This window comes from Malus domestica, chromosome 17 (assembly GCF_042453785.1).
Source record: "Malus domestica chromosome 17, GDT2T_hap1".
NCBI lineage: Eukaryota > Viridiplantae > Streptophyta > Magnoliopsida > Rosales > Rosaceae > Malus > Malus domestica.
Window position 1 is genome coordinate 4,005,004 of NC_091677.1, and position 22,651 is coordinate 4,027,654.

The 22,651-nt window shown below is 38.1% G+C and overlaps 3 protein-coding genes across 4 annotated transcripts; 1 reads left to right on the plus strand and 2 right to left on the minus strand.

Annotated features, from left to right (window-relative positions):
* The first annotated feature begins 4,862 nt into the window (after positions 1-4,862).
* Positions 4,863-10,030, plus strand: LOC103425834 (uncharacterized). 2 transcript variants are annotated; one of them, XM_008363937.4, is made up of 10 exons: positions 4,863-5,299; positions 7,047-7,428; positions 7,534-7,617; positions 7,754-8,185; positions 8,403-8,538; positions 8,650-8,812; positions 8,905-9,033; positions 9,134-9,328; positions 9,417-9,539; positions 9,642-10,030. In XM_008363937.4, the coding sequence occupies exons 2-10, from the start codon at positions 7,128-7,130 to the stop codon at positions 9,753-9,755; spliced, it is 1,677 nt and encodes a 558-aa protein (XP_008362159.3). In that variant the 5' UTR covers positions 4,863-5,299; positions 7,047-7,127; the 3' UTR covers positions 9,756-10,030. The 2 variants fall into 2 exon arrangements, with proteins under 2 accessions (XP_008362159.3, XP_008362158.3); XM_008363936.4 differs by lacking the exon at positions 4,863-5,299 and adding an exon at positions 6,422-6,583.
* A 1,444-nt stretch (positions 10,031-11,474) lies between these two features.
* Positions 11,475-16,071, minus strand: LOC103404473 (cyclin-dependent kinase C-2 C). The gene is made up of 9 exons (XM_008343389.4): positions 14,953-16,071; positions 14,074-14,358; positions 13,677-13,994; positions 13,325-13,552; positions 13,093-13,190; positions 12,811-12,913; positions 12,280-12,696; positions 12,051-12,186; positions 11,475-11,949 (listed from the first exon to the last, which is right to left on the minus strand). Exons 1-9 carry the CDS (start codon positions 15,472-15,474, stop codon positions 11,915-11,917), a joined length of 2,142 nt encoding a protein of 713 aa, XP_008341611.2. The 5' UTR covers positions 15,475-16,071; the 3' UTR covers positions 11,475-11,914.
* Positions 16,072-17,798: 1,727 nt separating this feature from the next.
* LOC103404472 (probable WRKY transcription factor 3) lies at positions 17,799-21,348 on the minus strand. Its single transcript, XM_008343388.4, has 4 exons — positions 20,586-21,348; positions 19,109-19,806; positions 18,860-19,018; positions 17,799-18,406 (listed from the first exon to the last, which is right to left on the minus strand). Exons 1-4 carry the CDS (start codon positions 21,036-21,038, stop codon positions 18,124-18,126), a joined length of 1,593 nt encoding a protein of 530 aa, XP_008341610.3. The 5' UTR covers positions 21,039-21,348; the 3' UTR covers positions 17,799-18,123.
* Positions 21,349-22,651: the final 1,303 nt, after the last annotated feature.

Consider the following 22,651-nt stretch of genomic DNA (forward strand, 5'->3'; position numbering starts at 1 on the left):
TGTTACCATTGATTTTCCTAAACCTAAATCCTAAACCATTTAGAACACACAGAATGCAACTAGCTAGTTTAGGGCAGCTTAACCAAAAAATAAAAAAATGCAACTAGGTATATAGCTTTCCTATGAGTTGACTCGATCAAAATGTATATAAAATCGTATATAATTGGCTATGCATGTCCGTATTTGAACCCTGGAAAAGGAGGGAGATTAAATTAGTAGCCATGAGAGTTACAATGGGGAATTATAATAGAGAAAGAAACGGCAAAAGAAAGAACTGGGAAGATCATCTTTAACACACATGAAGTTTCCCAGAAATGTCTTGAACAAACTGGAAGATATATATTTCGATATAGTCATTCCAATTAGAATGAAAGGGGCATGTTTAATATATTAAAAGCTTCATCGTTTTAGGATGCTGGCTTTATATTTATAGACATACATATTATATAATGCAGCATAATGCAGGAGACATGCATGTGCAGGTGATGATCTTAGATAAATAAACCCACATTATTGCATTATTAAAAAAAGATGCTAATTAATTGTGCATGTATGTATCCAACTTCTTTTTCTCTGCAATATGCTTGTGCATTTGCGTGCCGGGCACGTGCTTTCTGCACTTTCTTGTGAACGTGCATGCATGTCATCGCTACTTCCTTCGTCTGTTATTTACTTTATTGCTTAGAGAGCCACTTCTTTAAATTATATTAGTGATTGATAGGAGAGGTTTAAGGTTCATGTCGTTTTGCCTGTAATGTTGTTTCTCGTCCTAAACCCTAATCTGTTTCAAGTTTCAAGACCACAACCTGGGAGGATTTTGCAGCACTTATATATGGACTAAATTTTATCGTAAACTGTATTGTTTTTCGTTAAGATTTAACTTATATATGATCAAATATTAAACTGCAAATATCTCTAAATATCTTCAAATTAGATCTTGTCTAATACAAAATAGTTGTGTTTTCAACTTATCAAGTAAATTTAGGAGTGTACTATCCACACATCATCTTATACTTTTACGCACCATTCTCAATTTTGACCGTCGGATCGAATAAATTAAAGAAGATCAAAGAACATAAATTAACAAAACAAATATGTAAAGTAAAAATAAATGTGTAGAGAGGATCACCCTTGATTTAACCCACGCACTTTTGTCACTGGAGCAAGCAATGCATGCATGCACTTACAAACTCCACTACCTCAAGTCATCATCATGCTTCAAAACTTTATAAGCTGCTTTCTTATTCCAAAAGTTGAGTGATAAAATACATCATAATGTTCAACTTTAGAAGGACCGATAAAGAGGGTAAATGAGCTATTGGAGCAGTTCTGCTTTATTTCAAATAATGAATCATTTCTAACAACAAATTTTTCTAATTAGTTGCAACAATTATTCATTATATGAGAAGTGCGAAAATGTACAATATGATAAGAAGCAAATCATGGTAGTTAACATGATTTGAATTTTGTTTCCTGTTGAATCACAGTTAAAATAATTTTGTGGTTCGATCCATAATTGATGTACGTTGTGGTTCAAACCACATTAATTGACAAAAGGACTCTTCTTACATACGAGAAGCATGGATAGATCATCATTATAGAAAGTAAAAGAAAATCGAACTTTTCAAGTATGTTCTGAAACCAATATGTGGTGCGGCACGTTGAAATGAGATAGTTATTATATGAGGTGAGTTCTTACTAAGCTATACAAGGATCATAATCATAGGTGGAGATTTCTGTTATTGATGGAATTGATTACCACTCAAAATAATTAACTTTTGCTTTTCCTAAGTACAGTTCTGCGGCTGAGATGAATCATTGTATAGCTTTTAGATTGTCTTTTTCGTGTTTGGTGTTGAATATCATAAAAAAAAAAAAAAAAAAGTGACACAAACATCTCCGTCTCAATCTCCATCGACTTCCAATCAAGTTAGGTTCATGGCACTCAGTTTACAATTTAACAAAAATGGCACTTACCCTAATAGTAAAACAGCTTTTGGAAAAAGCCCATCTAGCTATTTAGCACTTCCACTGCTTATAGAAGTGCATAAAAAATTAATATTATTGTGACTTTGTGAGGAATAAAGTATATATTGCCTAACAAAAAGGATTCAAAGACCATATAATTTACCCCCACACCCCAAAACAAATAATAATTCTTACTATGAGCGGTGATCTCTCTCTCTCTTAGTTTTTCTTTTATTATTTTTAATTTCCATTTCGACAATCTTGCATGATTGGGAAAAAGTGAAAAGTTTTGTTCATGTATTATTGGCTTACTATCGGAGAGAATAATATAGCAAAGTTTAAAGAAAATGTTCTTTCACATACTTTTATTAACAAAATGATATTCTAAATTATTATAAGTTACGAAAGAAGGATTCAAAATTGTATGCACGTTGCCCTATCTAACACTTATTTAATTAGCATGATTGTGATGTGCATGGCATCCATTATTTGAGTTAAACAAAATTTTTTGTACCCATTTTTACCTCTCACACATTCTTTGTTAATTTATGTCTTTTGATCTTTTTTTATTAATTTAATCCGATGGCCGGAAATTGAAAGGGCTATTTGGGTTAAAAGGGATGTATGAATAGTCCCACCATATAGTTTGTAAAAAAGTTTTAGCCATAAAAAGGTTAAATATATAGGGAATTAAAATTGATGAAAAGTATGGTAAAATTTGCTTGGATGCTGATTGTAACTTGTAAGCATTGGTAGCAGTTGGTATTTTCATAAGGCATGCATCCAAATTGGTATAATTTTGTGGACTTGTGAGTCTGTGAGGGCAGAAAAGAGCAAAGAAGAAAAACAAGTAGGGAAGCAAAAGCAGCTGGATGAAGCTGTAAACCATATAATTATGCAAAAACGGCAGGCGGACAATTTCTTTGGTTTGGGTCACATCCAATTGTCATATTAATATAGCACGAGTTTGCATGTGTGACCATGTGGCCCACGCCAATTCATGCAACGTTGAATTATATATACGATGAATCAATTGTTGAATAACAATCTTATACACCGTATTACTGGTACATATATTGTATTAAGAGAAGAGGGCTTGTCAACTTTTTATCCTATTTTCTTCAAATTTTGCCCTCACTTTTGAATACACAATGTTGACATGATGGGGGTAAAATAGTAATTTTGTATTTTTTTGAACTTTTTTTCCTATTTTGCCCTCACTTTTGATACACAATATTTATATAAAGAGGGCAAAATAGTGATTTTATATCGAAATATTTACATAAGATTAAAAATATGCACTTATTAAGAGAAATTGTCTCACTATCATTTTTTCATTCACGTAAGGGAAATCATGATATTTTTTGGATAATTTGAATGAACTGAAGCGGTTGCGCTTGAGGAGAACGTGGGAGGAGGTGGGCAGTTGTTCACACACACAGAGTGCGTGCTCATTTGCTAGTTCTCTAATTAAGATTAGTCTTGATATTATACGTGAAACTTACTTGCATTAGAAAGTACGTTAGAATTCTCGTCGTTAAATTACATGTTAATAAAAAAAAAATCATTAACTACATGTTAACGAGAGATTTTTTAGTGTGACCAGCACACGAGGTGGTACACCATGTGTTACTATACAAATGGTGGGATATGTGTATTAAAAAGTTAATAACTTAAAAAACAAAAATTTTCATCACTTACATAAAAACACATGACGTACCATCTGTGTTCCCATCAAAAGGAAATTTTTTCCATGTTAACACACGTGATTTTGTGGTTTCCCATAAGCTTAGACCAAGATGAAGGGCTGAGATCATCAAATTTCATTTGACTTAGAAACACATGTAAGGTAATATCGTTAAACTAACACTCCACTAACAATTAGAAAATTATGAAAAGGAATGAACTTAGAGATATAAAATGATGATTATAGTAAAACGGATTGTGTTACAGGTGTGAGTGGCTTAAAGATTGCCACACTGTCGTTTTCTGTCAAAATAAGTTTCTCTTGTGTGGGAATCTAACAATACACATTCTTAGAAATAAGCGTAAACATTTTAACAACCAAGGAACTAAAAACAATTCATATTTCATAGGACGGATAGCAACAAGATATCTAGAAAATTTAGGGTAACGTTTTACAAAATGATTTTCAAAAACTGTTTTGTAAAACGAATATGAGGATGGTGGTAAGCGGGATGTGTGTAAAAATGGGGGTTGGAGTAGTGGTGAGAATAATGGTGTTAGTAGTGGTGGGATATATGTGGTGGCAATAGCTGGGCAAAGGGCTATGGTGGAGGGCTTCGTGGTGGTGGTAGTGGTGGTTACGATGATGGTAGTTGTGTTAATGATGGTTATGAGGGATGGATATGTGAAAATAGTAGTTGAGAGGTGAGGATGATTTGGCAGATATGGTGGAGGTGGTGGTGATTGTGGTGCGAGATGGTGGTGTTACTGGTGGGCATGGTGGCAACGGAGGTACAAGTTATGGTGGTCATGCTAAGATGGTGACAGTATCAGTTATGGCCGTTTGTGAGTTGGTAAAGGTGGCGGCAGCTATGGTGACAAAAGTGATGATGATTGAGGATATGGTAATGACGATGATGGTGGTGACAACGACATTAATGACGATAGTAGTGGCATACCTAAATTTATTTTATTTATTAAACCTCTAACTTTTTTTATAATGTATTTTTTATAACTTTTATTTATTTATTAAAACTCTAATATTGTTTTGAAAACCGTTTTTGAAAAACGGAAGAAATAATAATTTGAAGTTAAACAAAACTTAAGCTAAACATTGGTGCATGTGTTTTTTGTTTTTTACTATATTTTCACGAAACATTTTGTCAAACGCATTTTTCATCTATTTTTATATTTAAAAACAAAAAAACGAGTGGGAAAAAATCTGCTAAATCCGGATTTTGTTGAAGGTGATGACAAGTATTGACAACCTCAACTCTCTCCCTCTGTCCCTCTCTCTCTCTCTGTTTTTCTCCCACCGAAATCTCGGACACAGTTTGCTAAACTCAAAGGCCAACAATATACACGCGAACATTACAACAGCCACCAACCCCTCTCTGCAAAAAAAATAAAACCCTTCTCATCGTATCTCCTGTTCTTCTTGTTCTTCCATTAATATTTAAAGTGTTTATTATTTTATTTTTTTGTAATTTAACTAATCCAAGCTTCAAGAAAGACAAGCAGCTAGCTCCGATACCGGACCCAGATCCGACACTGTCGCAGTCGGACCCATCCGCCCGTCTGAATCTCTCTCTCTTGTGTTTTTGTTGCTTCGGAGAGAGGGAGTCTGCAGCATTCCGGTAACAAGGTAAGGCTTGATGTTTTTAACGATCTCTGTCTATTTTTTGGCCATTTATTGGTTTCTCACTTTCCATATCCTGCACTGGATTTTGTTTTTCCTCAAATTTGATTGCGTTTGATTTTCTGGGTTTTTGTTGGAAGATTTAAATCTTGAGTTTCATCCATAAAGGCTCTCACTTTCCATATGTTGCACTTGCTTTAGTTTTTTCTTAATTTTTTTGGAACTGCATTTTCTGCATTGTTTGTGATTTATTTCATATTTGTTTGTTGGGGTTTTCTGGAAATATCACATTTTTACACTTTTATTGTCCTTTTGATGGGGACGAATTATCGGTCTTTTCCTTTTTCATTAAAAAATATTAACTTTTGTATAATGCTTGCGTCCTTTCATCAGAACCCACTTGTCTTTCTTCATCTACGATTAAAAAATCTTTAACGTCGTAATCAAAATCTTCATTCTCTTTATCGTAAGGATCATATATGTAAAAAATAAGTTTTTACATATATTACAAATTTAGACGATAATAAAGAGAATGAACAATTTCAATTATGATATTTGGACGTTAAAATTTCATTAACGGTAACTGAAAGGACAAGTAGGTTTGCTCATGGAATAGGGCAAGGATTGTCTGCCCTCCTTTTTTTCTATGTCCTCCTGTTTTGTATGATCACGGTTAAGCTACATTAACATTTTATATTATTATTTTTTTTATAAAGATAATAAGATAAAAATAAATAGTAATATAAAATGTTGACATGACTTAATCGTAATCACACAAACAGGAAGGCATGAAAAAAGAGAGGGCAAACAATCCTTGTCCCATGGAATAACACAGATAAGGATCCTCTCTATGGGGACCCAGATGATCAATCAATTATATCTGTTTATAGTATATCGTGCAGTTATTTTTTATTAAATACTATTTATATTCAATTTTAAATAAAAAAATTAAAATAAATTCTAATTGCAGAATATACGATAAATAAAAACTATTGATTCATCACTCGGATCCCAGTATCCTATTCCGGATAACACAAGCGTCATCTTAACATTTTATTTATGATTGCTTGCAAACCTATTCATTTGTCTTCTTTAACATCGGTGGAAGTGGCCCAAGTGGGGTCTCCTGCCGTTTCTTCTACCTTTTCATTTTTAATATCTTCTTTGGAAGTTAAAACTGGAGCTTCCTTGAAACTCAAAGGGCTCTCTCTCTCTCTCTCTCCCCCCTTAAATGTATGCATCTGTCAGTTTGAAATTCATAAAAAAGATGCAGAATTGTTTTCCGGGAAGGTAATGCTGCAACTTTTGAGAATTTGTGCTTTGAAATTTGCTTACTTTTTGGTTGATACTAGCAGTGGTTCCTTTTGCAGAGATATTCTCTTGCTTCTTTCTGTTTCTTTTCATTTTTCATATATTTTTTGAAGTTTTTTATGCCATTATTAGTGCTGCAATTCTGAGATTAGATCAGTTGTTTCAAGTGAAATGTGAGCCTAAAACATGTAAGATACATTAGCAGGATCCTAATTGCTTGACCAAATACCATATTAGCATCTGTAAGGCATGCTTAATTTGATAGCTTGTTATCTAAGGTAATTTAATCATACTTTAATAGAACATTAAAGTGGTAAATAAGAAGTCAACAGCAAAAAATATGCTGATCAAGCCTCATCAGATTCTGGAGTTTTTTCTCCTCCCCCTTAAAGAGTGAAGAAGTTCTGCAAATCTCATACTTCTGTGATGCGTTTTGTTTCAGTTGTTCTGCGTAGGAACACAAATTGGACGACTTTGTGAAGACATCGTTGTAGTTGGACTTGTATGATCTGAAAGAGCAGCGATGGGTGGTTGCGTGTCAACCCCGTCCAGAACAATTAAATCGCGGAAGAAACACCGTCAGAGGGTCAGCAAACGCCATGGAAAGATAACCTGCTCTGCTTCCGATGGTACCAAGAAAAGAAATAGCGGTGCCAAGAAGAGAAACAGCGATGCAGGAGCTCGCGTAACTGATTATTCCGTGAGTGAGTTTGTTCATATGGACTTTGAGAATGGTGCAACAACTACTCGCAGAAGATCTAAGGTTTCTAGTTCGACGTTCCAACTCACCCAAATGCAGTGGCACCACCAATATGATTCAAATGGTTTGTGCTCTATTTTCTTCAGATTTCAACATCTTTCAACCGAAAATGCTGACTAGAGATCTTTTTGGCTCTTGAATCTCATATTTTGAAAGTTATCACTTGCAGTAATATCCCAAGAGGATGCTTGGTTTGACTCGGTGAGTGTTCTGGAGTCTGACTCGGATGATGAATTTATCAGTATACACGGAGGTATTGGCCATCAGCATATCACCACTTATACACATTCACACACACACGCAGAGATTATAGACATTGGTCTCGTCATGTTTTATTGGAAATCGGTTTTGTTTTGTTTTGGTTTTAATTTTCTTCCCTTGTTCAACAGATGGTTTTCCATTAGGAGGCAACCCAATCGGGAATATCTCAGGTGGCCAAGTAGTTCAGTACGAAAGATCTTCACACTTTGTGGATAACGGGTGTAAGTATGAAGAATACCAAAGCTATACGAAAATAGATGGAGGTGTATCAGATAAGTTCATGGGGAAGGCTGACGAACTGCGTAGCAAGAGGAAGAATATTTTGGACCATTCTTATGGAAGCTTTAAAGGACTTAGAGAGGATCGACGTGATTCTAATGAAAAAATTCAAGACAGTATGCTTAAATCTGGCTTACCTCGATTGGTACCTTCTGTAAGTTTCAACGATAAGATTTTAAGTGCACAGAGTTTGGGTCCACAGGCGCAAAGAAAGCCATCAGCAGTTTTCAGGCTTTCTTTTAAGAGGAGATCGTGTGATGCAGACGAAGCCATTGAACAATGTAAGTAATCAAATACTTTTAACTGTCTTTGAATAGGAAGAAAATTTAGAATTTTGAGATTGTAATTGAACATATCATCTGTGACACAGAACCGAGTGCAATGGCTTTCTAGGACTCATATAGCCAACCCCACTTAGTGGGAAAAGGCTTTGTTGAGGCTTTGTTGTTGTTGTTGTTGTTGTTGTTGTAATTGAACATATCATCGATATATCCGCAGGTCAATCAAGAAGGTTTCTGTATCGTCCTAGACCAGGATATATCATTCCATGTTGTAGAGTGGAAAAGCCGACTCCAGGATCTTGGTCTGAGATTCCACCCTCAACTTTTAAACTCCGTGGCGAGAACTATTTCAAGTATGATTTTGGTTTTTCTTTCTGAAAACCAACCTCGACTGAATTTGAAACTAGTTACTCTTTTTTCGGGTCTTCTTTGCTCTAATAAGAATAATATTTTCTGTTGATCAGGGATAAACGAAAGTCACCTGCTCCAAATTACAGTCCATATACTCCAATAGGTGTTGATCTATTTGTATGCCCCAAGAAGATACATCACATTGCCCAGCATCTTGAGCTTCCCAAAGTAAAAGCCGATGGAAAAGTGCCTCCGCTCCTCATCGTAAATATACAGGTGCTCTCAGAGAACAAATTTATGTTGGTATGTTTTATTATTTACATTGTGCTCAACAGATTCTTATGATATTGCTTTCTGCATTATTGCAGTTGCCTACTTATCCCGCTGCAATGTTCCTTGGTGATAGTGATGGAGAAGGAATCAGTCTCGTAATGTATTTCAAAGTTTCTGAGAATTTTGAGAAAGACATCTCTCCTGAATTCCAGGACAGCATCAAGGTAACTTTATTTCGAATTACCTCGTTGTGAAATTGTCTTCTACTTAACGTTTGGATTATCTGTTGGTATACTCAGTCCATTGATCTATGTGATGTTTCAGAAATTGGTTGACGATGAAACGGAAAAGGTTAAAGGATTTGCGAAGGACTCCATTTTACCCTTTAGAGAAAGGCTAAAGATCATGGCAGGGTTGGTTAATCCTGAGGATCTCGGTCTGAGTTCTGCTGAAAGGAAGCTTGTAAATGCATATAACGAAAAACCAGTTCTTTCCCGTCCTCAGCACAATTTTTATAAGGTAAACGCTGAACGTTTGACATTGCTAAGTTTTACAGTACTGAAAAATACCATGTTTGTTTGACTTCATCAAGCACTCTCACATGCAGGGTCCTAATTACTTTGAGATCGATCTGGACATTCATCGCTTCAGCTACATATCGAGGAAGGGTCTCGAATCTTTTAGAGAACGTCTAAAAAACGGAATTCTGGACATGGGTTTAACCATCCAGGTAACCAGAAACCCTGTCACATTCACTAATGCTGGCATATTCATCGGTTTGTCTCCAAGTTGTGTCCGTGTTACTTACTTGCTTTTTTCGCGCTTTTTGTAGGCACAAAAACAGGAAGAACTGCCGGAGGAACTGCTCTGTTGTATGAGGCTGAACAAGATTGATTTTGTTGATCACGGCCAAATACCGAGTCTAGTGACCATTGACGATGAATGACATAGAGGACGAGCTGTAGACTTACGGCTATACACACATTACTGGCGAAATTGGTGATCGAGATGTTCGTTTGTAGTAGCGTTTCAATAATCGCGATTAATTAACGTTAAAATACATGTATACTGGTGAGTCTTGTATAACTCTGTAGCCTGTATGTATTAGCATTAGCTTGATAAAACTAGTTTTTAGGAGTTAGGATTTATTAGGACTAAGGTTTAATATTCGGATTACCAGAGCAACAATGTGTTTGCAATTACATCTTCTCCTTCAAGTCCCTTTTATATCACAAGTTCACAACTTACATGGAATTGCCCAACCAATTTGGGTGGACACATCCAACTTGGATCAGTTTGATGTCCAAATTACAATCATACTATAGAACGGATTGGTTTAGTTTGGTTTGGTTATAATTGTTGCTATTGGTTGAAACCGAACAAAACCGAACCATGGTTGGGTTATGGATTTGATGTAAGAAATGGGTGGGTGACGATGGTCGAGTAAGTGGGAAGAGAAGGGGTCTACTTTTTAAGACCTCGTTTGAAAATGGTTGAAAACGCTTATGGTGAAAATGCTTTTGGAATTAATACTTAGTAAAAATACAAGTTAATCATGAATAAAAAACATTTAAAAGTGTTTTAAGAACCTAAAAACATTTTTGCTAAAAGCGCATTCAATCATTTTAAAAACACTTCCAAACGAGCCATTGGGGAGAGAACTCAGCCTCACAATGTGACAGCCATAATATGTGGTTCAAATTCTCTTTTAGTGAGAATCGAAACTAAGACATCTCACTTGCAAATGAAAAGTAATTCGATTGGATTGTAATACTAAATTAAAATAAATAAATAAATAAAGGGCAAATAAAAAAGTAACTAGAATCTCTCAAAAAAATGTAAAACAGAAAAAGCATTTACCTGACAGTGAGTTGAAAAAGCGAGGGCATATTAGGAAATGTGATTAGGGTTTGAGTATAAAAGGGTGGAGGAGGAGGAGAGAAGAGAAAATGACGCCCGAGGCCGGGCGCTTCCCTCTTAAGGAAGAGGCGGCGTGGTATTCCACGGGAGAGGTTTATTCGTGGCGCACGTTAGTGCGTTGGGCGCACATTAACAACCCAGCCTTCTTTCTTCCGGGGGAGGTTGCGGTTGGGGGCTCCATGGCCGCTCTGCTGCTCCAGTTTTTGCAGCACAAGCGATCTGTTTGCCCTACATCTTCCTTTTTCTCTAAACCCCCAATTTTCTTGCTTCTAAAATCTATAAACCCAATTTATTGCTTTTAAAATCTCTGAAAAAAAACCATTTGTTTCTTTCAATTTGTTTTTTTTTTTCTTTTTTTTTTTTGGCTTTTGGTAAATCCAATCGGAGTTCATTGTCCCTGGTCTCTGAATTTTTTGTTTTAGTTTCATTTCCCCTATTTTTTAATTTCCACAAGGAAATTACAAATTTGTTCACCCTTGATTTACATTTTTCAAAAGGCAATCAAGCTTTGATTTGAATTTTTGATAATATGAAAAGCACGATAGCATAGTACTCAAAGAAGCGATATACAAGCAACCAACAATTCCATTGGACAAACGAGCTGCAGACGTGAGTTAGGTCAATTAGTTACGATATTATCACTATTTCTTTGCATTCACTTTGGTTAAGATATTGTGAATCAAGAGTAATTTAGAGATATCACATCGTTAATCAAACAGATAAAACAGAATAGTTGTTTGTAGACTTTAACATAATACTATATTTGCATTTAAATAAATGAAATTTCATGATGCCCATCAAATAATTCAAGAAAAAAAAAATCTGCAGCACTTGAAAAATGGAAGTGGCAAACTGTTCAAGCCTCAGAGTTCTCGCTTTTGTGAAAAATTTGATTGGGGTTGCCAAGATATTCACTAAAAATGCCCGATGGTGGTGTTGCACAAATTTGTATAAAGAACTTCGATTTTCTTTGATTTAGGGCGCAGAGTGTACGCGACTCATGAAATAATGTGGCAAGAGAAAAATGTCTTCTGAGCTCCAATACTTGATGGCTTGATTCAACAAGCATTGCCTGCTCTTGCATCGTTTCTCTTGAGGAAATTAAGTTCGATTCATCACACGTAATCGCCTTTGCCATTGTCGTGTATAATACAAATATTTGTACCAAGTTTACGGATCACTGTCTCATATGGTCACCTGTAAAGGTTGGGGTTCTACCTCTGTAACATAAGCGATGAGCGATGTGACGAGTAGTTAATATGGTATATGTATAATAACACGATAATTTATGCTCCATTTGGATTAAGATTCGCGCGCATACCTCTTTCGAACCTTGATCTTCGAGATACATGGCGTATATGGCTTTCGTTCCTTTGCAAGTGTTCGTCGATTCCACACTGTTGGGAAAGTAGGGGTCCGGAAAACTCAATGGCACGGTTCTCTTCCACAACGGAATCCTATAACATTGTTGAAGGATAAGTCGTAGTGATTAAGTGTAAAGCATTTGGATCAACTGTGTCAAAGACGATGGTTGCGTTCTTTGTCCTTACCATGTCGTTTCCTGTATCGTCTGGCTCTCCTGTACTAGCAAGTTCAGACGTGTCGAAAGTTCTAAGCTTTCGTATCGCAGTCTTGCCAGTTCTGTATCCTTGTTTTAGGTCAAATGTACTCTTTGCGAAGTTTGCATCGAGGGCACTGAACTGGCTTTTCGAGCCATCTGAAACTGCAGATTTAGTACCATCCTCTGTTCCCCTTTTTGCCCATGCAAAGCCGCTTGCTGCTGAGGTTTGTACGGAAGACAATGTACTGTATCCTTGTGCTGCATTCAACTCGCAATTCTCCGAAACTGTATCAAATTGCGGTTTTAGATTAGACTCTCGGCGCAGAAGCCCTCCTTTCGCCTTTGGGATAAACGGGTTACCACCATTGATTCGACGAGCAGATTGAGTATGATCGTCTTGCCCATCCTGCACAGTCGAAGGATAAATCACTCAGTTAGAACTAGCTTGCTTCTTGCTTCTAGCTTCCATTACACAAAAACACACGCACGCACAGGCAAGCAATAAGAGATAGAGAAAGACCTCTTTTGGTGCCACTTTAGCGGAACCATTTGACTCGTGCAAGGCCTTACGGACTCTCCTTGGTTTCCTTGTTGTCTCTCGTGCTCGAATACCAGGTCTTTTCCTGAAAAATGTAATACAGCCGTCTAATTATGCCTACGTAAACATTAAAGCGTGCTCTTAATCTACAAGGATTACATTTGTAATCAGTTCTACGTAAACATCGCAATTAGAAATGGGAAAACACCTGCAGAGTCCCACAGACATCTGAACTACGACCTTAGTTTAAACGAAGAATTTTACCTTTGTGATTCCTCCCGATTTTTAGCATCCATTTCTTTGGTAGGAGGATACTTTGGCAAATGTGACGGATCGCAGGCATAAGGCTTAGTTTTGAAGTACTGGAAGAACAGAGGCCACGATAAACAAGTAAATCAGCAAAGGCAGAAGTTTTATACTCTTAGGAACTCTCTTCAAACACTGCTGAAAGTATTTTGCCATCACAAGTTTCGAGAGTATTTTCATGGAATTTTACCTCGGACATTAAGGCAGAGGAGGCAGTCCCGCGCTTGTAAGGTTCTACGGAAAGGAGATTCTCTAACATGTCTAGTGCAGTAGTTGGAAACTCTTTACACCTCTCCTTAAGAGAACTTTCGTAGTTGTACTGCGGTTTAAACATAGTTGCGTGAGGAAGTTTTGACGTTTTCCAGTATTCTTCAGGCGGCGAACCACAAAGCTTGAAAATTTTGTGCAATTGTTCGACCTGTAAAACGAGAGGGGAGCTATTAACTTCATTACGAATTCTAAATCCCATATTGCTAATGAGGATTGTATTAAAATCCATAATTAGAGAAACTTTTAGCGTTGGACATTAACGTTGTAATCACCTCAGTTCTTCCTTTAAGGAGAGTCTTTCCTAGAAACAGTTCTGCAAATACGCAGCCCACGCTCCAGAGATCCACCGAAACTCCATACTCAGTTGCCCCCATCAAAAGTTCAGGAGGACGGTACCACAAGGTCACCACCCGACTGGTCAGCGGTCGCTTGCTCTTTGAGTTAATGACATTCGCCAATCCAAAATCTCCCAACTTTAGAATCCCTTCGTTGTTTACCAAAATATTGGAGGCTTTGATGTCTCTATGCATAATACCTCTTAAGTGACAGTGCTCGACTGCGGAAAATAGCTGCCTCATATAACATTTAATCTACACAGAAGAAAGACCAACCAAACTTATATGGCAACGTTCATACGGTTCAGCAAAACTTGTTAGCCAAGAAACTAACCTGCATATCAGTGAATTTGATCTCGGAACTAGCTACAAGTCCTGCAAGATCATGCTCCATGTACTCGAATACAAGGTATATGCTATTTGATGATCGAGATGTTATTATTCCGTCCAGTTTCATGATGTTTGGATGATCAAGCCTGCGAAGAATCATGATCTCTCTAGCCATAAACCTAATACTCTCCGGTTGAAAATTGTCAAAACGTACTTTCTTGAGTGCAACAATCCTCCCAGTTTCCACTTCCTTTGCTCGGAACACACTGCTGTACGTACCTTGTCCAATCTGCACGCATTCGAAATGAACTAATGTAAAAAATCAATGAACTGTAAGCAAATTCAAAATCTAGAACAATGTAGCGCAAACCATTAGAAACTAACATTGAATTACATCAAGAACCAAAATCCCAGTACAAGATTCTTGAAGGCTTGCACATTTAAACAAACTAAAGATGTGCACTTTCAACTAGAACAAACACATTTTTCGATAGGAGGATACATTTTCCACTCGTACTTCGCACTCTCGAGAAACTTGAAGTTGGGGCACGACAGAGAAGAAAGTAAGCAAATATGTTTTACTTAAAAGAATCAAAACCAAAAGTGTGGACGTGGGCGTAGTCATAATGACAATAGTGCATACGTGATCCTCTTATTCACTCCGAATTCAATTTATCACCTCACGATTTAGATTAGTTTAAAATAGTATATCGCTCGTATCAGACAAAATCAAAACCAACATGGATGAAGGAAAACATCTGCGTGATGGAATCTAAAATGTGAATATTATACGTAATAAACATCGCATTAGCATTTATTAGTGATTAATTAATAATGTCATTAAAACTACTGCAAAATGGGAAGGTGATCAATCAAAATGTACCTTTTCCAACTTCTCATAAGCATCAGCTTTGAGGGGGATCCACCCGTATATGGCCTCGCCGGCGGCGGCGCTGAGCCAAGAGGGCCAGCCGGCGGAGACTTGCTCAGCCTCCAAAGAAGAACGACTTGAAAAACCCAATCTGAAGCTAAAGGCACTACCTTTCCCGCCATTGTGACTATTATGGCTGTGATAAGACCCCTCCTTCTCCTTCCTGCTCTTCTTCGACTGTCTGCCGCCAACGACACTCCGATCCTCCGACACGTCGCCCGGACGATGATTCTGATTCTGTGGTTCCCTCTTGCTACCACTCTTCTTAAATTCCGAAGAGTTCGATTTGGACTTTGGTTTGGATTTGGATCGGCTAACGTTGTTGCTGTTGCTGGCAGCGGAGGCGGAGTTGTTCTTTTTTAAGGAGGACGAAGAGGGCTCGAGGAGGACGGAGCCATTGCCGGCGACGGCGGCCGAGTACTCGTAACAAGGAGACGCCGAGGCAGCCGCCCGCTTGGAGCTGATGCAACCCATTTATCGCCACCACCAAATCCCGCCAGCATCGATCGATCGGAGAATGTGGGGGGAGATCGCCGAGGGATCGAACGGCGGAGATCGGGAGATGGGTCGATAAGGGGGAAGGGAAGGGCACCCCTACAGCATTAAGGAAGTCATTTTCTCGATGCCAAAAAAATTGAGAAAACAGAGGCGGCCATATTTGGGTGGCTGTCCCAATGAGCCGGTCGTCCTCCCTCCTCGGTTTTTGCGAGATGTGCGGGGGGATTATGAGGATGTCGTGACTAACGGTCCGGAAACAGAGGAAGCAACAACAACATCGTTTTTACAATGTTTTTTTTATCGACAGTGATTTGCGTACGTGGGTCCCTGTTTTTCTTGATAATTTTTCTCTGGTTTTTGTGTTTTGCTTTTATTTTTGGGGTTTGTGATTTGGGAAAAGAGGAAAAGGTGGGAAATTTAAGAATGTAACCGTTGTTTGTTTGTTGCTTTCATGCTTTCACGGTGTTTAGTGTCTGGTTGGAAAATGGACTGTCGGTCGCACAGTGACAGGGAAGAGAGAAGGAAAGTTTAGAGAGCGAAACTAGTAGGAAGTACTTTCGCACACAAGTGCTTACTTAAAAGTGTTTTTTAAAAAAGCACTTGAAAGTATTTTCGAGGTGCCTCTCCAGAGAATATTTCCATAGTACGTAAATGCTTTTGAATTTTTCTAACAAACATAGTCAGAAACGTTTTGAATTGTCAGAAAACACATTTAGTTGTTCCAATAGCATGTTGCCTAAGAAACTTTAGAGAGAGAAAGTGAGTTGTGGGATGAGTGATGTTGTATGAAATGGGGAGGTGAGGGTGGTGATGGAGATTGCAGGCAAACTGCCCAACAGCCCCAATGCTACGTATGATTATACCCAGAAGCAGGGTGTATATTATTAGTCGTGCTGGATTTTATGAGTTGGGAAACTAAGCAAATTTGATCAAATAACTAATTGATTCAAATTATCGTGAGTTTCAGTTTTTTATTATTTTGGACGGGCTACCAAACAATTGAAACCAACCCACAAGTTATCGGAAAATTGGGGGTAAGTACTAAGTATCAATATTCATGTGGATAGTATTGGTAGCTCGTTAGATAAGTTTAAGGGTGTGCTATCCACACATCCCATTTTACTTCTCACATACCCCTTGATAATTTCTGTCCGTTGATCTTCTTCAATTCATCCGATCAGACGGCCGAAAATTAAAATGGTGTGTGAGAAGTAAAATGGGGTGTGTGGATATCACACCCCTAAGTTTATATGTAAAAGAATCTCTTTCAAAATATTAGTCTTGGACAATTTGGAATGGAGACTTATTTTGTGTCACTTCCTAGTTCTTGTGGCACTAGCGAAACAAAAGTATTTTTTAGCAAGATTTTGTTCTCCCTAAAAAATTGGTTTAGGCGAATATGGTTTCTCTATAAATCCCCTTCTAACACATGTTTTTCTTCATTGAGAACCTCCTCCTAAGGGATGGGTAAAGCTTAATGTTGATGGATGTCGCAAGGGGGTGGTCAATTCATTAGTGTTGGCGGTGTCCTCAGAATCTCGTCAGGGGCATGGGCCTCCGGTTTTTTGTGCTAATCTTAGTCGAGGTAGATTCTATGTGGTAAAGTTTGGAGTGTTTTTATTAGGTTGCAACTTGTGTGGAATAAATGATTTAATAAGATTATAGTGGAATCGAATCCTGCACTTGCAATACAATTGATTCTAAATGCAAAAGTGGATAACCACCCTGAAAAGTTTAGCATTGAATTGTGGTGCTTTTATACGCCAAAGTTGATTTTGTGAAATTCGTCATATTTACTATGTAAAGAATTTTGTTGCTGATGATTTGACTGTTTGGGTTTGAAATTTTTTTTAGCTAGCTCCTCCTTGTTATCAATTGCTAGTTGCAGATATAAATGATTTCTTGTGACCTCGTGATATTCTTATGTAATCTTCTTCTTTTTCTTTGGGGCTTACGTGCTATTGTCAAAAAAAAAAAAAAAAAGTTATCAGAAATATGTTGGATGTATTTTCGCAGTCAAAATACAAACAATCTCCCAAACGGCAGATCAGTTGTCCTGCGTCAACTAGTTTTGGCTGCTTTTGTGCCACTCACAAAACAACCCGCAAAAGCACGCACCAAAAAGTGTGAACATCTCAAAAGCCAGGTAGCTACGCTTTGTGCCGGTCAAAAAACAGCCTAAGAACTTACCTTTACTTGTCTCATGAAACGGATGTCTCACATTTGCTATCTCATGAATGGCACACGAGCTTACATGTGAGAAATATAACGAAAAAGAAAAAAAAAGACGTCGACGGAAATAATTGAAAAAAGCAGGGTAGATTTAAAGCACATTTATACATCAGTTGTATACTTGTATATTCGCATTTCAGCGTGACGTAATTCTACACATATACGACCCTATTTCTGTATTCGAATTTACAAATAATGTCGGGCCTATGAAGCCAAACCTATAAACCATCTACATGTGCAGCAATGCATATCAACAAAGATCACACACCAGTGACATTCACCACGCTAAAAACCTTTCCTTTCTTTATTCTCCGTATTCGTTCATTTTGCATCGTGTTAGTTGTTGGACTTGACTACTGACCTTTACTTGCATAACGGATTTCACCGAAGCACTTAAACAACTATTTGTTCTTCTTTTAGCTGAAGAAGTACCGGTCTCTGAACATTGTTTCCATATTCTCTGCCCTTCTGTAGGGTATGCTGAGGAGCCCTGGACGCGGGTGGTTTTAACAGTGATGCACTATTATTGGCCGTGCTGTGGCTGCTGTTTCTTGCTGCTGGAACATCATGGTTGTGTTTGCCTTCATATGTAGTGATGACAGCTTCAGCGTCAGTGGAAGCTCTCTCAACATGCTTACGGACATTGCACCCCGCAAACGTGCATTTGTAATAGCTCCTGTTAACAAGTTTGTATCAGATAACAAGCTCACAAAAAGGAAATCATTTCTCCAGTGGAAACAAAAACATTAGAATTAAATTGTTCACATATTGCTTAAATGTATGCTAAGGATGTGACGCTCTAAGATCAGAAAGTAGTTGTTTCTCAATCAATCGGAGCATAAGTAATCCTGAATTCATCCCAATCCCTAAAGATTTTCCCCAATCCAACTCTATATATCATCTAATAGTTCTTGATTTCACCTCCATCAATCAAATAATGTGCAAAGAATTCTCGGAATAATTTATTACCCATTTTAACTCGGCCGAGAAAGATGCAAGCCTATTACTTCATTAATAGTGAGTATTAACATGTAAGAAACAATGTAGAGAGAACAACCTGCTTGCCTTTGCATATAATGCGATCCATAAAACTGAAAATAAGAAATATTTATATGGAGGAAGTTACCACCTTGGATGAGGATTCCCTTTGACCACCTTTTGCCCGTACTTGCGCCACCTATAGCCATCATCGAGAAGATCAACTTCACTCCTTGTCTGCACAATGATTTTTGGTTCTGTGACCATCTTGTGTGCCAAACCTACCTCAGATGTGCCAACGTCTATGTTCCTGCGCTCATTTACAAGGATACTTTCATATTAAGAAGAAAGAAAGGTAAACAATATACTATGATTTTATGCAAAATGTCTTGAAAAATACCTTCTCTTTGCATTTGGTTCATCAGCATCTCCCTCTTCTCTAGTTTCCCCATCGCCCAACTCTTCATTGTCAATTCCCCCTGGTAACTGTCCAGAAGCAGCTTCAGTAGATTCCTGATCCCTTTCAGGTTGTGATTGAGAAGCTACATTTTCACTCAACCTATTTGAATCTCCTACCCTTCTTTGTAATCCGTTTTCAGGCTTAGGCCCATTCAGATCACCATCTTTTGGGCGTTTACTCGGTTGAGGGACTTCATGGTTATGCTGACCTTTGTAGATAATCTCAGTTATTTCGCCACTAGGAATACGCTCGACTTTCTTTTTGACAGGGCAATTCATATGTGTGCACTTGTAGTAGCTTCGAGGAAATTCACTGCCCTTAACCAGCTTCTGCCCATATTTCCGCCAGTTGTAGCTATCGTCCGCAGGCCTACCAGTGGATGAAGGTTGGTATTTCCCATCAGAATGAGATGCCTCTGAGGATTGCCTCACATAACTTTTAGTATCAGATGTTGAGGGCAATGTAAGCTGCCGAGAAGCTTCCTCGGGCATTAAAGATGGTTGGCATGCCTGTGGCTCTGTCGGGGCTGCTACTGAAGAAGGTTGGTAATCAGGTTGCATGTACACACGAGATTGGGCTAATGCAGCTTGAGCAGTAACCTGTGCCAAGGCCTGCTGGTGTGACATTCCAAACGGACTCTGCAACGATATGAAGAAAACATACATGAAAACCGGATGCTAATTCAAGTCACCGACCTTCGGAAATCATATTGTATCATGTAGAAAGACAATACAGAATAACACCAACACAAGTCTAGTTCCATATGGTCTGTCACAAGAACGCATCAATATATTGATATGTTTAACCAGATTTGAGAAGCTTTTAACAAAAGTACAATCACAAGAAGCATTAATCAGGAATTATAACCACATTACAAGAATGAACATGATTAGCAATCGAAAAATCAAAACTATATGGGCTCGTTTGGAAGTGCTTTTAAAAAGGCTGAAACTACTTTTGGTGAAAATCTTTTTGGGATCAATCCTTACTAAAAATGCAAATGAAACCTAGAAAAACACATGAAACCTAGAAAAGCACTTGAAGTGCTTCCTACAAGGAGCACGTAACTGGTGCTTCAAGTAGGAAGCACTTTATGTGCTTTTAGAACCCAAAAACATCTTCCCCAAAAGTGCTTTTATCATTTTGAAAGCGCTTCTAAACAAGCCATATATTTTCAGCACTCACAAGCACAGGAAGCACTAATATAGTTGCGCCTAAAAAAGCAACATCTTTACACAACTTTGGTGAATAGAATAGGCAACAAAATTTATGTTTTTTGAAGAAATCAAACTTCCGTTACATACAATTTTGTGAAGAAATTCATCATTTCTTAATACTTAACACAAAAGAAAGCAGCTTTCAGCTTTTACCAACCCAACAGTGACAGTAAATTTCGTAGAGATTAAACAAAATTTACCTGAGGTGAATAGAAGCCAGGCGAGTTAAGCAACCCAGAGGGGCTGAGTCCCGGCGGGACAGTAAACAATGGCGGCCGAGCCACCGCCAAACTCATCGGCCTACTCTGCTTAAACCCAGAACTGCCCTCCCCGCCATATTCGGAACCTCCGCCTGATTTTCCCAAACCATCAGCTGGGCTATCGCTAAAAAAGTTCATCCCCCTTGTGGACCCCACCGGCGAGCCCATGGCTCCGGCGAGGAGCTGAGAGAAGGACCTGAAATCCGACTCAGGGTAGTTCTCGAAGAAGCTCGAGACAAGAGTCATGGGACCCGGGCTCGCCCCAGATCCGCCGCTGAAAAGGGCCTCAGCGGACGGCCGCGGCGGGAGTGTTATCACTGGTCTTTGTGGCTGCTTCTGTGGCGGCGGAGCTGAAACTGCGACCCTGTTCGAGTCTTGGGTTTTGGCGGTCATTGATAGTAATATCGAGCAATCAAGCAAGCAGCTTTTTCCTCTGTTTCTCTCTCTCTCTCTAGAATCCTCTGTTTTTTTCTCTCTCTCTCTAAAACTCTCTGTTTTTCTGTGTTGTTTCGTACTGCAGGTGGAGTTGTTTGCTTGGTTTTGTGCTCTGCTCTCAGAAACCGATTGGGTTTTTTTCTTGGTGGTTTCGTGCGGTGCTATCCTCAACTTCAAGCGGAAAGTCCACGGAGCAGAAAATAAAATTTACATATTTTATTTTCGAGATATTATTTGGTTTAGTTATGTCCAAATTGCAAATTTGCTCCAAAGTGAAATTTGAGACAGATGGATGTTTGGGATCTTTTCGTTGCCCTTTAACACGAGATCAAATCTTCTTCTGCACACAAAATAGACTAGTCCTTATGTGGTTTCAATCGCTGACGGACATCCAAAAAAGATCGTACCCAGTGCACAAGGTTCTCGCTTTACGCAGGGTTTGGGAGAGGTGAATGTCGGCTAGCCTTACCCCCGTTTATGGAGAGGCTGCTCCCAAGTCTCGAACCCGAGACCTACTGCTCATGGGCGAAGGCACTTGCCATCGCACCAAGTGTGATCTCTCCGCTGACGGACACCTGTTTATAAAATTCTGTTTTTTTTTTATAATTTTATTGTCATAAAATTAATTATTTTAGTCAGTAATCACGGCAAATCACACTCATTTTGGATGCACGAAATTTGATCTCCTTGGAGGCCGGCATCTAGGATCAAGACCACCCCCCAACGCAACAAAAACATTAGTCTCCATAGACACAAGAGTCCATGTAATGGCAAACTACCACTTTGCTTAAACACTTCTAAATCCTCGTTTAATCGTAAAATATTTGTAACTCAAGTGATTAAACAGTTTAATCGTAAAATATTTGTAATTCAAGTAATTAAGCGTATTTATTTTTGTATTTGAGTTATGGGTTTAGATCTTGGATCCCCAATATTGCTTCTATCTAAAGAGAAAAGGGCATTTTGTCGTTGCTAAATATAATGAAGAGAAAATTTACATGTATCATAAAAATAAAAGTAAAACACAACAAATGACCACGAAGTAGCTAGGTTTTGATCATATGACAAACTTGTATAGACAATACAGTAGGATTATCACGCTTCTTATTTTCCTTCGCTTCATGCTCCTCCCTCTCCTCTCACTTTGCTTTTTGTTTTTTTTTCTCTATTAAAAATTCAATATAATATGATGACGTGATTTAATCGTAATCATTTAAGTAGGAGAAGAAAAAAATGAGAGAGAGATGAGGATGGGAGAGAAGAATCCTCTTCCTTTTTTTTTTGAACAAATTATATTATTTACACTAAGGGAAGAGGGTGGGCTTAGCCTTACAATAAACTAGCAATAATGTGGTTCAAATTCACTTTTTAATGAGAATCGAACTTAAAACTTCTCACTTACAAGTGAAGAAGAATAGTACTAGACCACAATATTAGTGGCTCCTCTTTCTAAAAATACATGGCATGTAACACTCAGCTTTATGACGTGCAGTGACAAGGGAACCGCGATAGACAAAGCCCACTCTGATTTGGTTATCATCATCAATTGTGTAGCAGACGACGTTTTAACG